At 41.4% G+C, this 13,434-nt stretch overlaps 1 protein-coding gene across 5 annotated transcripts in view; it reads right to left on the reverse strand.

Annotated features, from left to right (window-relative positions):
• The window catches only part of LOC139376188 (rho-associated protein kinase 1-like), a 66,780-nt gene that overhangs the window by 31,301 nt on the left and 22,045 nt on the right, over positions 1 to 13,434 (reverse strand). For all 5 annotated transcript variants that reach the window (XM_071118467.1, XM_071118470.1, XM_071118466.1 and 2 more), the window contains exon 2: positions 1,878 to 1,959. In XM_071118467.1, the coding sequence (XP_070974568.1) occupies positions 1,878 to 1,959 (82 nt within the window). The remainder of the gene's footprint in view (positions 1 to 1,877; positions 1,960 to 13,434) is intronic.

Consider the following 13,434-nt stretch of genomic DNA (forward strand, 5'->3'; position numbering starts at 1 on the left):
ATAAGCAGAAACATCTACATGACAAAACAAAATCCTGCAAACCCTGTCCCAAAATTTTAAAAAAAATAGATGCGTTATTAGTAATTGCAGGCAGGAGCAGGTGAACAAAAGAGCTGACCTGCACACCACTACCGGCGGTTCCTCCTGAGTTGCGTGAGCAAGTCTCCATTGAAGTAAAAAAATAAAATAAAAAATGATTATAATAATTGAAAACATGTACTTTGACTATCCGGATATCATTATGTTATTCAAATACTGAAATAACTCCAAATTGCCCATCACTAGTTGTCACCAACATCTTGTCGCATCTATCTGACCATGAAGAAGTGAAAAGTGAAGGGGAAAAAAGTGCTCATGACTCCCTGGTTGAGCAACTGCTCTCTCCTTGAGTGACAGGGGGCAGGGCGTGGTGTGGGAAGTGGTATGCAGCAAGAGGGGGAGAAAGATGACCAATAGCAAATGGAGGAAACTATAAAAACAGATACTACACGCACTGGACTTCGGTATGACATTTCATTTTTTGAAACATTAAAAATACCATTATAGAAAGTAAATGAAAAACCCAAACCGGTCTGTGCAAGAATACTGGTATATAGTAAAATACGGTATATCACCCAGCCCGAGTTGAACGTGAAAAAAGTACCAACTAGACTAATTCAACAATAGTTTGTTTCTAATACAATGAACAGTTTGTGAAGAATTGTCATCATAGAGACACTAACACAAATGACGAGTCCATATGTAAAAATGCCATAGCCTCCATAAGTTTTACAGTCATAGAGGGTGTAGTGGTGAAGGGAACGTGTCATGATTGGCTGGTGACCCACACGGTGTCTCTCATGAAAGCCCCTTTGTTGGGGACCCTGAGTGGGCTAAGCTGCAGACAATTATACCCGGGACTGGACAGAGGCGAGGCAGTGACCTAAAAACAGCCTCCAATCTCTCCTGCCGCCACTGCTAAATCATTGCCGCGACTCAAAATAAAGTGTAAACTTAAACGACAAAAGCCAGATAAAACATATAGAAAAGATAATGGAGCGCTTTATTATTTTATAACATCATCAGAACGAAAATCACCAAAATAAAAACGACAGGCATCACTACAGGCCCGGGTTCAATTACCGGGCTGTGTCGCAACCGGGAGACCCATGAGGCGGCACACAATTGGCCCAACGTCTGCCGGGTTAGGGGAGGGTTCGGCCGGCCGGGATGTCCTTGTCCCATCGCGCTCTAGCGACTCCTGTGGCGGGCCGGGACAGGCGCATGCACACTGAGACAGTCGCCAGGTGTACGGTGTTTCCTTCGACACATTAGTTCGGTAGGCTTCCGAGTTCAGCGAACAGTGTGTCAAGAAGCAGTGCGGCTTGGCGGGGTTGTGTTTCGGAGGACGCACGGAACTCGACCTTCGCCTCTCCCGGGTCCGTATGGGAGTTGCGGCGATGGGAAAAGACTAACTACCAATTGGATATCACAAAATTGGGGTGAATCTAAAATGGGGACCCTATTGATTTTGTTGTTATGTTTTAGTCACTCAGATATTTTGCCATGGCTCATGCTGTGTAGAAATGCAGAAAATTAGGTTAAAAAACAGCAGATTCTCTCAACCCCATGGCAAAATCTGTAGATTTGCAGGAACTTCTCTTTGAAACAGCTAAATTGTGTCTCTGCAGCCAAGAGGAAAGCCTCTAAAAATGTTGATCGGAGATTGCGCCATTGGCCACGCTCACCACCACCCCCCAGGTATGCTAACTTTGTCGCCACTGCTGAAAAAAATCCTGGGGGAAACACTGGTGCGCATGTTCTACATGGTGGAAGTCACAGATTCAAAGGAAGGATGACAAATGGGGAAAAGAGCCTCGTATGGGCTAGTTACTTACATCTATTCAAAAAGTTGTCGATGCTTTTGTTTTTCCTCAAGGCTGGAAAGTCAAGGTCGTACACCAACGCATCCAAGCCATCCTAGAGAGAGAGAAGAGAAGCATTAATAAAAAAGTATAGACTTCAAGGCTTAAGGCCACAACTGGGGCAACTACTCTACAATACTGTAACCAGCTCTTAGCTGGTCTGCAGTAGAAGAAATCTATGGCGTGTTACCTGGAGGCTACAGTGCCTTGCGAAGGTATTCGGCCCCCTTGAACTTTGCGACCTTTTGCCACATTTCAGGCTTCAAACAAAGATATAAAACTGTATTTTTTTGTGAAGAATCAACAACAAGTGGGACACAATCATGAAGTGGAACGACATTTATTGGATATTTCAAACTTTTTTAACAAATCAAAATTATTCAGCCCCTTTACTTTCAGTGCAGCAAACTCTCTCCAGAAGTTCAGTGAGGATCTCTGAATGATCCAAGGTTGACCTAAATGACTAATGATGATAAATACAATACTTTCGCAAGGCACTGTATAAACCAGCTATATACCCAAACCTTCACAATAAGCAACCCTGCAAGCAGTAGCCCCAACCTGGCTTCGCCAACAGAGGCCAGGGTTTTCAGCAAATCAAAAGATCATATTTCTGTGCCACTTGTAGCCTAAATGGTTGCAATTTAGTTTAACTGATTAATAGCTGATCTAATGACAGATTGAAAAGGGTTTTGTTTCACAACTTTATCCATCTTTAAGGAGTTTCAGACCAAAGAAAAAAAGCATCAAGGCAGGGCTCTACAGTGGTGACCAATTTACTCGCAAATGCGGCTAAATATTTTGCTGTTCCGACCAGGAATGTTCATTTAGGAGCACCAATGCACCTAGACAAATTCATTATCTGAAATATTTTTCATTGAGCTCTAAAATGTCTTTATGTGTTCCCAATGTAAGTGCACACATCCTCCTTGTAATTTTTTTTTTTTTTTAACTCAGCATAGAGCCCTGCAAGTCACATTAAGTCATAGAGCTAGTGCACTACACACAATCACAGCAATGGTGTGACATCAAATGTAGTCAGGCGTTTGGTCTCCAACAAAAAAAAGATGGACAAAGCCTGTTCAGTCTGACTTTACAGCTCATTCCCCTTACAGCAAGATCGCAAATCTATGTTCATAAGAAACAAATGATGAATGGACAGGTTAGCCACAGGCATTGGACGTCACACTCACAAGCATTGAGATTTAATTTACCACCAGCCACTCCTTAAGAACAGCAACTGAGGAAACTGAAGAATGAGAAAGCACTACAAATCAAATGACGTAAAACAGTGGGTTGTAATAATTGCCTGAATTTCACAGGTCAGGGAGCTCTCTTCAATGCAAACCTGTCTGGTTGACCGAGTTTCTACCTTTAGTCAACTTGGCAAGGCTTAGACAATTAGCACCTCGACTCGAATGGAAGTAGATAAATGGGGGAAGGATTACGTCAATGTCAACACTGCAGTGAAACAGTCCTCTCTACATCTCATGACATGAGGTCATCCATATGATGTTATTCCAACACGATGATTAATTACTAAAACATATTAATCCCCAGTCATCACCCGGGTGTGAACAAAAAGGGACCTCCTCAGAGCCTAGGTCGGTCGGGCCATACTGGAGCAGAAAAAGAAGTGCCGCCGGCCAGCCAACTGGCGGGATTTAACCTAATCTTCCTTAATCCAGGATGTCTCACACAAAGAGGGCAGGGCCACATCGTCGAAGAGAGACGTTTTAGCCAGGCCTGTAGCAGAACCGAATCGCTGCTGCAAAGCGTTATATTTTACAGCGAAGGCTGCAGCAGAAGCGAACTTCTTTGTCTGTGACTCTTTCGTGTGCTCAATTGACTGGGGAACAGCTGCCTCATGGAGAGAATCATAAAAGGCAAAAACATTATTTCACACCTTGATATCTAGGTCTATAAAAAGGTTATCCGAGCTGCATGCAATTGAACAGCAGCAGGACGTGTATGGTTCTTTCCTTGGCTCCCACACAAGTAAGAAGGAAGCATTTGAGTCAATTGTGATGGACTGATTGAGTCGGGCATAGATGTCATGTATTCTGTTCTGTGTCACGTGAGCACAGAAACTTGACCTTTGTCTACCTAGTTATGACTTGATCAACCAATCTGTGTGAAATAAAAACAATCAATGACACTACAGACAGATAGGCCCGACCCTCCTCATGGGGAAACATGGTGAATCAGCTGCAGCTCAGACAAGAGAGGAATGCTCTTAAGTAACGATGGCTCCGGATGGCGGACAGGATTGGGCAAAAATATCAATGTATCATAACTACATAACACTTGTATTTTGAAATGCATTTAAAACAAAAATACGTGTTGTTTTTTAAAATACAGAAATGCATTTGCAAGTAGCCGTCCCGAACAGCAACAACATTCTCAGAAACAGTTACAGAACATGTTATTTGCTATGAATGTGATGTTTATCTACCTCAGTTGAATGCACGGACGGTAAATACACTTAATTATATATTAACGCAAAATGTAGGTCCCATGTTTCATGACCTGAAAAATAATAATAAAATGCTCCAAAACTTCTCTCAAATGCTGAAAATTATTTGTCTGTAAAAATGCAATTTTGTGGGGAAAAGCTCATGAACTCCCAGGTACAACCATGGCTGCACCCATGCCCAGTCATATGAAATCCATAGATTAGGGCCTAATGAATTTATATCAATTGACTGATATCCTTATATGAAATGCAACTGCATGTTGCGTTTATATATATATTTTTAATATAGGTAGTCACTTTGGATAAAGGCGCCCGCATGCTTCCCAGCCGAAACAGTTTGGAAGAGTTCATGCATACACTACCATTCAAAAGTTTGGGGTCACTTAGAAATGCCCTTGTTTTTGAAAGAAAAGCAATTTTTTTGTCAATTAAAATAACATCAAATTGATTAGAAATACAGTGTTGATATTGTTTATGTTATAAATGACTAGTGCAGCTGGAAACGGCTGATTTTTTTATGGAATATCTACATAGGCTGACAGAGGCCCATTATCAGCAACCATCACTCCTATGTTCGTTCCAATGGCACATTGTGTTAGCTAATCCAAGTTTAAAATCCAAATCATTTTAAAAAGGCTAATTGATCATTAGAAAACCCTTTTGCAATTGTGTTAGCACAGCCGAATACTGTTGTTCTGGTTAAAGAAGCAATAAAACTGGCCTTCTTTAGACTAGTTGAGTATCTGGAGTATCAGCCTTTGTGGGTTCGATTACAGGCTCAAAATGGGCAGAAACAAAGAACTTTCTTCTGAAACTCGTCAGTCTATTCTTGTTCTGAGAAAGGAAGGCCATTCCATGCGAGAAATTGCCAAGAAACTGAAGATCTCATACAACGCTGTGTACTACTCCCTTCACAGAATAGCGCAAACTGTCTCTAACCAGAATAGAAAGAGAAGTGAGGCCCCGGTGCACAACTGAGCAAGAGCACAAGCACAGGGTGTCTAGTTTGAGAAACAGAAGCCTCACAGGTCCGTTTGTTTTTGGATTTGTGAGATTTTTATTTTATTTTTTTAATCGGATGTTCAGGAAGACAAGATTCTATCTAAAGGCAAGCCGAAGTTCGGAGCCGGAGTCTACACCCCTTCGTCGGTGATTTGTCAACAGTACGGAATCTTCAATAAAGTATGTCATTCAATGTGAAAATACTGGTTTTAATGCACATTTTTTCATCGAGAAATACTGCACCAAACATCTGACGTACAATTGCTCGACTAAGATCTCCTCGGCAGATTTCTTTAGTTATTTTAGATTCATTCTGACAATTTTGAGGCAGTGAGTACTGGATACAATGTCTCAAAATGAACAAAGTATTATTGCCGCTTTTCCTAATTTTTCAAGTGACAGTCTTAAGGGAGTATGCGAGCACACCTGTTCGGTTAGAAGAGTTCAGCTAGGCGCCAGCCGAACTGAAGCATAAGAGTGTCTGCTAAATCACAAAAATGTAAATGTACATGTGAAAATAGCTAAATGAACTGCAACACACACTAGGTATTCATTATTGGGTGTGTTTTGGGGCAGAGCTCATTCGAATAATACTCAGATTGTTAATTTTTACATATACATACATTTAGTTAATTTAGCAGATGCTCTATCACACCATAGTGCCAGACTTCTGATACCAACATAGGGTGAAAGGGGGCCACCAAATGGTGTGCCTTGATTAAAGTTAATTTATGGAATTTCTTTCCTTCTTAATGCGTTTGAGCCAATCAGTTGTGTTGTGACAAGATAGGTTTGGTGTACAGAAGATCGCCCTATTTGGAAAAATATGAAGTCCATATTATGGCAATAACAGCTCAAATAAGCAAAGAGAAACGACAGTCCATCATTACTTTAAGATATGAATGTCAGTCAATCCGGAAAATGTCAAGAACTTTCAAAATTTCTTCAAGTGCAGTCTCAAAAACCATCAAGCGCTATGATGAAACTGGCTCTCATGAGGACCGCCACAGAAAAGGAAGACCCAGAGTTACCTCTGCTGCAGAGGATAAGTTCTCCAGCGGCAACTGACGCCCTATATGACTGCGACCGCACAGTCCATCACCAAGGACTGGGAGCTGGAGTCAAAATGCCTGGAAACGACACTTTAGGCAATATAGCCGAGGGGCTAAGCTTGGCCATGGAAGAGTGGGTGAGAAGATATCCTGCATTACAACTGCAGGGGTTTCACAATACAAAATGTGTTTTTCAAACAATATATAAAATATATATAACCCGTAAGAAAAAATCATGCTGCGTTTGGTAAACGCATATCTAAAAACGCTCCTTATGGTCATTTCTGATCGGCATCAGACTCATTTTGTACTTCAGCTGCACTTCTCCACTCGGATGAGAATTCACGAACGGGCATTCTATCAGTCTACTTTTCTTCGGTACTCGTCAGTGTAGCCTACTTTTCTCCAGAAAAATGCAAGATTAACACCGCGCAAAACAATAAGAAATGTAGCTGGTTCCATTCTCTCTGTGATAAAACAGAAATATGATGGCCATGCATCGTTTATGCAAAACGATGCAAGCTAATTTACTTGTGTGGCTGCTCGCCAAAAAACGTTGCACTTTGTTTTCTGATGATAGTGATGCTATTTTTTGGGCCAAATGTGTTGCACTAATGTATTTTCATTTTAGAAAAACTATATTTGCAAACCTAGGGCTGTGGCAGTCATGAAATTATGCCAACCGGTGATTGTCAAGCAAATAATTGCCGGTCTCACGGTAACTGACCATAAATTAACATACACATTTAGCATCTCCTGGCTTCCACGCATAGCCTACAAGCCACTGAGATGCAGACCTTTGGAACATCTCAATTTTAACAAGTCTAATAAATCCATGTAATTATAACCTACACCATCACAATTAACCCATTAGTTATTTTAGACAGGTCTAAAGAAACATAAGAAAATGTAGTCTATTTCAGAAGAACAGAATAGCATACTCTGACTTGTCCTTATGTTAGGCCCTGATCTGGCTATGCCATATGGCTGTGGGCTACACTAGGCTCATTTAGCAGACAAGATTTGCTTAGAATTACGTGGCATTATTTTTAATAGTATGAAGAATTCAATTGAACAAGGCTGAATAAAATAGAAAGGATATTTTCTCCAAATGATTTTAGGGAGTGCACACATGCGGCTATTCTGTGTTGAGCGGTTAAGAAATAGGTCCTCCTATATACTTCATTTAGGATTATGTAACTTTAGTTTAGGGATACAAATGTTGGGATATATGTTTTGAATTTTAAAACATTCTAAGGCGGCAAGATTTGACTAATGACGATTTGAAAAAAAGTTGCATGAAAAAGCATGAGGTCTGCCTTGTTTTTTGCGCAGGCTGCACACAAGCATCTAATTTCCCGGCTGCATCCCTGTGTGGCCATAATCCCCCTAAAAAAACATGCATTTTGCGGCCTGTGGCTGAATAGAATTCTCTTCTCCCAACTGCATGCCGAAGAACCTCTGACGCACACAGCCCTCAGTCACGTGATTGGGTCTTTTCTCTTTTACAAGTGAAGACAGACACATATGGGAAGCAACTGCGCGCGTCCTTATCAAATTCTGAGGAGCATATTGAAGATATTGGAAGAACTGTCCACATTTAATTTTCGGCAGACAACAAGATGAGTAGGCCTAACGAACAGCAAGAGCACTACCCTATGTCAATATACAATACCCATAGTACAAAAATTGACCTATTCTAGTCTGTGCGAGAAATAAATATTCCAAACATACTCTTGGACAGTTGTGGGATGCGATAGATCCCAAATCAATTCAACCAATAGCATTAAAAAAAAAACGTTTTAAGCGATGAGCCTGATGCAACAGATCAGAACGTTTAGCTTAAAATGTTGATAAACTATCAGGCTATTTCTAAACATTACGGAGCGCAGAAATGCGCACAAGGCAGTAGGCAATAAGCACAACAAAAAAAATCCATTAGCATGAAAGCAGCAGTCAAAAGTGACCACAATTAAGAAATGCATGGAATACATATTATAAAAGGTGCATTTCTATGGTGAATATGATCTTCCCCAAACTTGAAACTCACGCGCTGCGTATGTATGCCAGTAAGGCTCTACACCGGTTGTAAAGTGGCTTAATGTGCTTCATTCCATTAAGTGTGCTACTATGACTTGAAAAGTTGCCCAAAACAAAGCATGCGCCGTTTGCCTTAAGCAGGACATTAATATATCATTCACAAGTGATAGGCTAAAATTGTCACTCATCACACTATACTTGATTTAATCTCGTCTTTACAGATAGTAAATAATGCGTGACATTTTTTTAGAAGAAGAACGGACCATTATCATGCACGTCTCGAAACGGGCAGCGGGAGAAAAAAACACATGTCATCTATGCACTTAATTGGCGAATGGAGGACACTTTTCCCACGGTTCATTTTCATGCCAGCCAGGTAGGCTATACTCCTGATTTAAAGAGAAGCAATGTGCTTAATATTAGGAAGGTTGAGAAATAAATATTAGGCCTAGCCTATAGAAAACTCTTAGAGGCCATCAACATTTTCTCAATTGCACAGCCTATAGAAATGTTGCACAACATGAGCTCCTTGGCACTCATTAAGTGCCTGATTTTGATTTGCAATGACATTTGCATAAGAGTGATTAGAGGGACAGTAAGAGTGCAGAGTACAATGCAGTTAGTAAGTTTGGTAGGCTACTAATGACCATCAGCAGCGTCAGAGCTTGGAGAAGCCCATTTATCATGACTAAACAGTCACGTGGAATTTGACTGCCGTCATGACTTGTGACCGCAGGTGTGGCGGCAGCCTTCAGAAAGTATTCAGACCAGACGACTTACTGCACATTTCGTTAAGTTACAGCCTTATTCTAAAAAAAATTTTTTTTTTTTTTAAACTCTGCATTCTATACACAATACCCCATAACGACAAAGTGAAAACAGGTTGATTTTTTTTTTAAAGGTTAATAACTTATTTACATAAACTCGAAATTGCACTCAAGTGCATCCTGTTTCCTTTGATCATCCTTGAGATGTTTCTACAACTTGATTGGAGTCCACCTGTGGTAAATTCAATTGATTGGACATGATTTGGAAAGGCACGCACACACACACACTCTTATCTATATATGGTCTCCACAGTTGACAGTGCATGCCAGAGCAAAAACCAAGCCATGAGGTCAAAGGAATTGCCCGGAGAGCTCCAAGACAGGATTGTGTCGAGGCACAGATCTGTGGAAGCATACCAAAAAAATGTCTGCAGCATTGAAGGTCCCCAAGAACACCCTTGACTTTCAATTTAAAAACACAGATTTGTTGTCAGACTCGCTCAACACTCCCCGATTACGGTATGAGTATATACTGAATAATAGGCTTATCCTAACAATAATAATATAAAACATAACATGTCTAATATAGGCCTAATAATGATACATTGAACAAAAATATTAAAACGCAACATGTAACTATTTCAGTTCATTAGGACCTAATCTATGGATTTCACATGACTGGGAATACAGATATGCATCTGTTGTTCACAAAAAAAAGTAAGGGCGTGGATCAGAAAACCAGTCACTATCTGATGTAACCCCCCATTTGCCTCATGCAGTGCGACATCTCCTTCCCACAGAGTTGATCAGGCTGTTAATTGTGCCCTGTGAAATGTTGTCCCACTTCTCTTTCATGGCTGTGTGAAGTTTCTGGATATTGGCGGGTAACTTCAACACGCTGTGGTACAGATCAATCCAGGTGACATGTCACCCACATCTGGATCGATGTGTACCACAGCGTGTTCAAGGGGTGACATGTCTGGTGAGCCTACAGGCCATAGAAGAACTGGGACATGTTCAGCTTCCAGGAATTGTGTACAGATCCTTGTGACATGGGGCCGTGCATTATCATGCTGAAACATGAGGTGAATAGCACGACAATGGGCCTCAGAATCTCGTCATGGTATCTCTGTGCATTCAAATGGCCATCAATAAAATGTGACCGACCGACCGGCTGGGTCTTCTGCAGCAAAATGGGAAGTTTTATTTTTTACATTGGATAAAAGTAGAGACTCAGAGCTAGAAAATTGTATATCATACACTACAGTTGAGGAACAATGGGAAAGTAATTCTGCTTTGAAGGTTGATAAACTTGTAAACTCACTTTTGAGAAAATGAATCAAATGTTTTGGTACCTACTGGAGAGCTTCGTCTACACCCATTCAGCATCATACAAACCCTTTGAAGCTTTAGCCCCACCCATCTCTTTAAGGATTCACTGTGGGGCTATGTACTAAAACAACCAAGGATTTCAAGACTAAAAGGGTGGTTTATACTACTGGTGTGTTCGTAATCTGGAGTGCCAGTATGTTCTTTGGGTTCGTAAACTCCGAGCGTTGTCAGATTGTCCGTTCGTAACTTCAGAGCGCTGCGGTCTCGGCGTGTTCAGCACGCACACTGGACGCAGTCAAGCACCCATACTAACAGGCTAACGTTGGCTAGCTACTTCCAGACAAATGAGGGAACAGCTCACTCTGACCATTTTACTCACCCTAGCAGAGCTGGTTCGGCTGACACCAGCCATATTCTGAGCGAATTTACCAGCTACGTCTGAAATGTACATGTTGCGTTTATATTGTTGTTCAGTATAATATTAACTCAGAACAAAAATACATATTAGCCTAAGTGTATGTGCACGTTCTCTTCAGATACACCAACCCAAGGTATAATCCCAAGTATGCATTGTGGAGGAAAGAGATGGAACCCAGGTCATCCATGCACCAAACAGTGATGCGTGAAACGTCTTTTCATGGGCAAAAGTCACAACTGCTGTTCTGAGAAAACCGGTAGCTGTGTAAACCACAGTGACTTTACTAAGACCTACCGAATAATGAAGGCTCTGGTTTCAAATCCTGTGCAGAAAGCGATGCACCAGGCAACCAGTGCTGAGCAGGGCACGGGCAGGGATTGACCTGAGTTTATCCATCTCTCCCCTGTCTCCGTCTGGCTACATGGAGAAGACAGGAACACAGGGCCAAAAAAAGCCTCTGCCACCAATGCACTGATTGACACCTTTCACGCCATCATGCCAACCCGGACCGTACGGATTGCTTTTCTTTACACTTTTTAAATGCCTTTACGCCGACCGGAATCATACAATGCAGTTTCAGAGTTTGTGTGTCAGACTGTCCTTTCGATCTCATTTCCAGCCATTATGATGGATGCGTAACCAGACCAGCATAGTACAGCTTGGCTCAGCTCATCTCACTCGTGCGAGAAGGGTATTACAGAGCACCAGAGGTGTGCAGTCTATCTGCTTTCCAGGCACAGGAGGTGACTTGTGCAGCGACCATCAATAAATGCATAACAAACGGAAGTAATGACTAATGCAATATGGCCAGCTGGTAATATTTTAGATTCTCAGCATACGAAGGATCTAGGCCAAATAACTGCTCCGTATGGCACTGTTGCTTGACAGATTCAGACCAAGGTAAAACAGATCAATTGTATACTGGGCCAAGCCTAACTCTTCAGACTAAGCCTATGTAAAAAAAAAATTTAAAAAAAAAGTAAGCCTAGGTCTATAGCCAGAGTCATGTATATGGCTCTAGTCCATAGGCTATAGTTTGCTTCACTCCACAAACTGAAGAAAATCAAACCTCTACCAATCACATATGGCGGTTTGGGGAAAATGGCTAGAAAAGCAGACCGAGGAGAGCAAAGCATTGCATCCTGCCAACTCTGTACTTCTCCTGCATTCTGCTGATGCTGCAGGGAAGGGTGACATCCATCCCGAAGATTGCTAAATAATAACACAAAAAGCACACTACTATTGATGAAAAGGACATTCATAAGTGCAAATAAAAATATGTGGTTGACATAACATGGCAATTATTTATATTTTGCTGAAAGGGAGTTGAAATCTACACATTTAGTCAGACCACCTCTTTTTTTTCGGCAGACATTTCAGTTTTGAGTTAGTTTCCATGGGCGACTCAACCACATCTTCCTTCTCTACATGCCAACGCTGGGCACTGTGGACAGGCCAGGCACAGAGGTCTAATTGTAGCCTTACCTCTCATTTCCCTTTGCCACCTAAAAGAGGTCACCCACACACACACACATTAGCAATACAGACGCAAAAGAAATTCGGTATCTATCAAAAAGGCCAACTAAAACCAAACCGTGCCGATGGCGGGCTCTCTCAGTCTGCAACTTATACAAACTTTGCTTGCTAAAGCCTTGGCCGATCAAATGAATAAAAATATATGAAAGCCTTTTTTGCATAAGTCTACTGCAATGCATTGTCAATGGGGGGAAAAGCCAAATAATGGGAATGAATAGTTAAATACCCTGTATGCAGGGACGTACAGTTGAAGTCAGAAGTTTACATACACCTTAGCCAAATACATTTAAACTCAGTTTTAAACAATTCCTGGCATTTAATTAGAGTAAAATGTATCTGTCTTAGGATCACCACTTTATTTTAAGATTATGAAATATCGGAATAATAGTAGAGAATGTTTTATTTCTTTAATCAGATTCCCAGTGGGTCAGAAGTTTACACACATTCAATTAGTATTTGGAAGCATTGCCTTTAAATTGTTTGACTTACGTCAAACGTTTTGGGTAGCCTTCCACAAGCTTCCCACAATGAGTTGGGTGAATTTTGGCCCAATCCTCCTGACAGAGCTGGTGTAACTGAGTCAGGTTTGTAGGCCTCCTTGCTCACACACCCATTTGCGACCAAGCTTTAACTTCCTGACTGATGTCTTGAGATGTTGCTTCAATATATCCACATAATTTTCCTACCTCATGATGCCATCTGTTTTGTGAAGTGCACCAGTCCCTCCTACAACAAAGCACCCCCACAACATGATGCTGCCACCCCCGTGCTGGCTTGCAAGCCTCCCCCTTTTTACTCCAAACATAACGATGGTCATTAAGGCCAAACAGCTCTATTTTTGTTTCACCAGACCAGAGGACATTTCTCCAAAAAGTACAATCTTTGTCCCCATGTGCAGTTGCAAACC

The sequence above is a fragment of the Oncorhynchus clarkii genome, chromosome 20, assembly GCF_045791955.1.
Source record: "Oncorhynchus clarkii lewisi isolate Uvic-CL-2024 chromosome 20, UVic_Ocla_1.0, whole genome shotgun sequence".
Taxonomy (NCBI): Eukaryota; Metazoa; Chordata; class Actinopteri; order Salmoniformes; family Salmonidae; genus Oncorhynchus; species Oncorhynchus clarkii.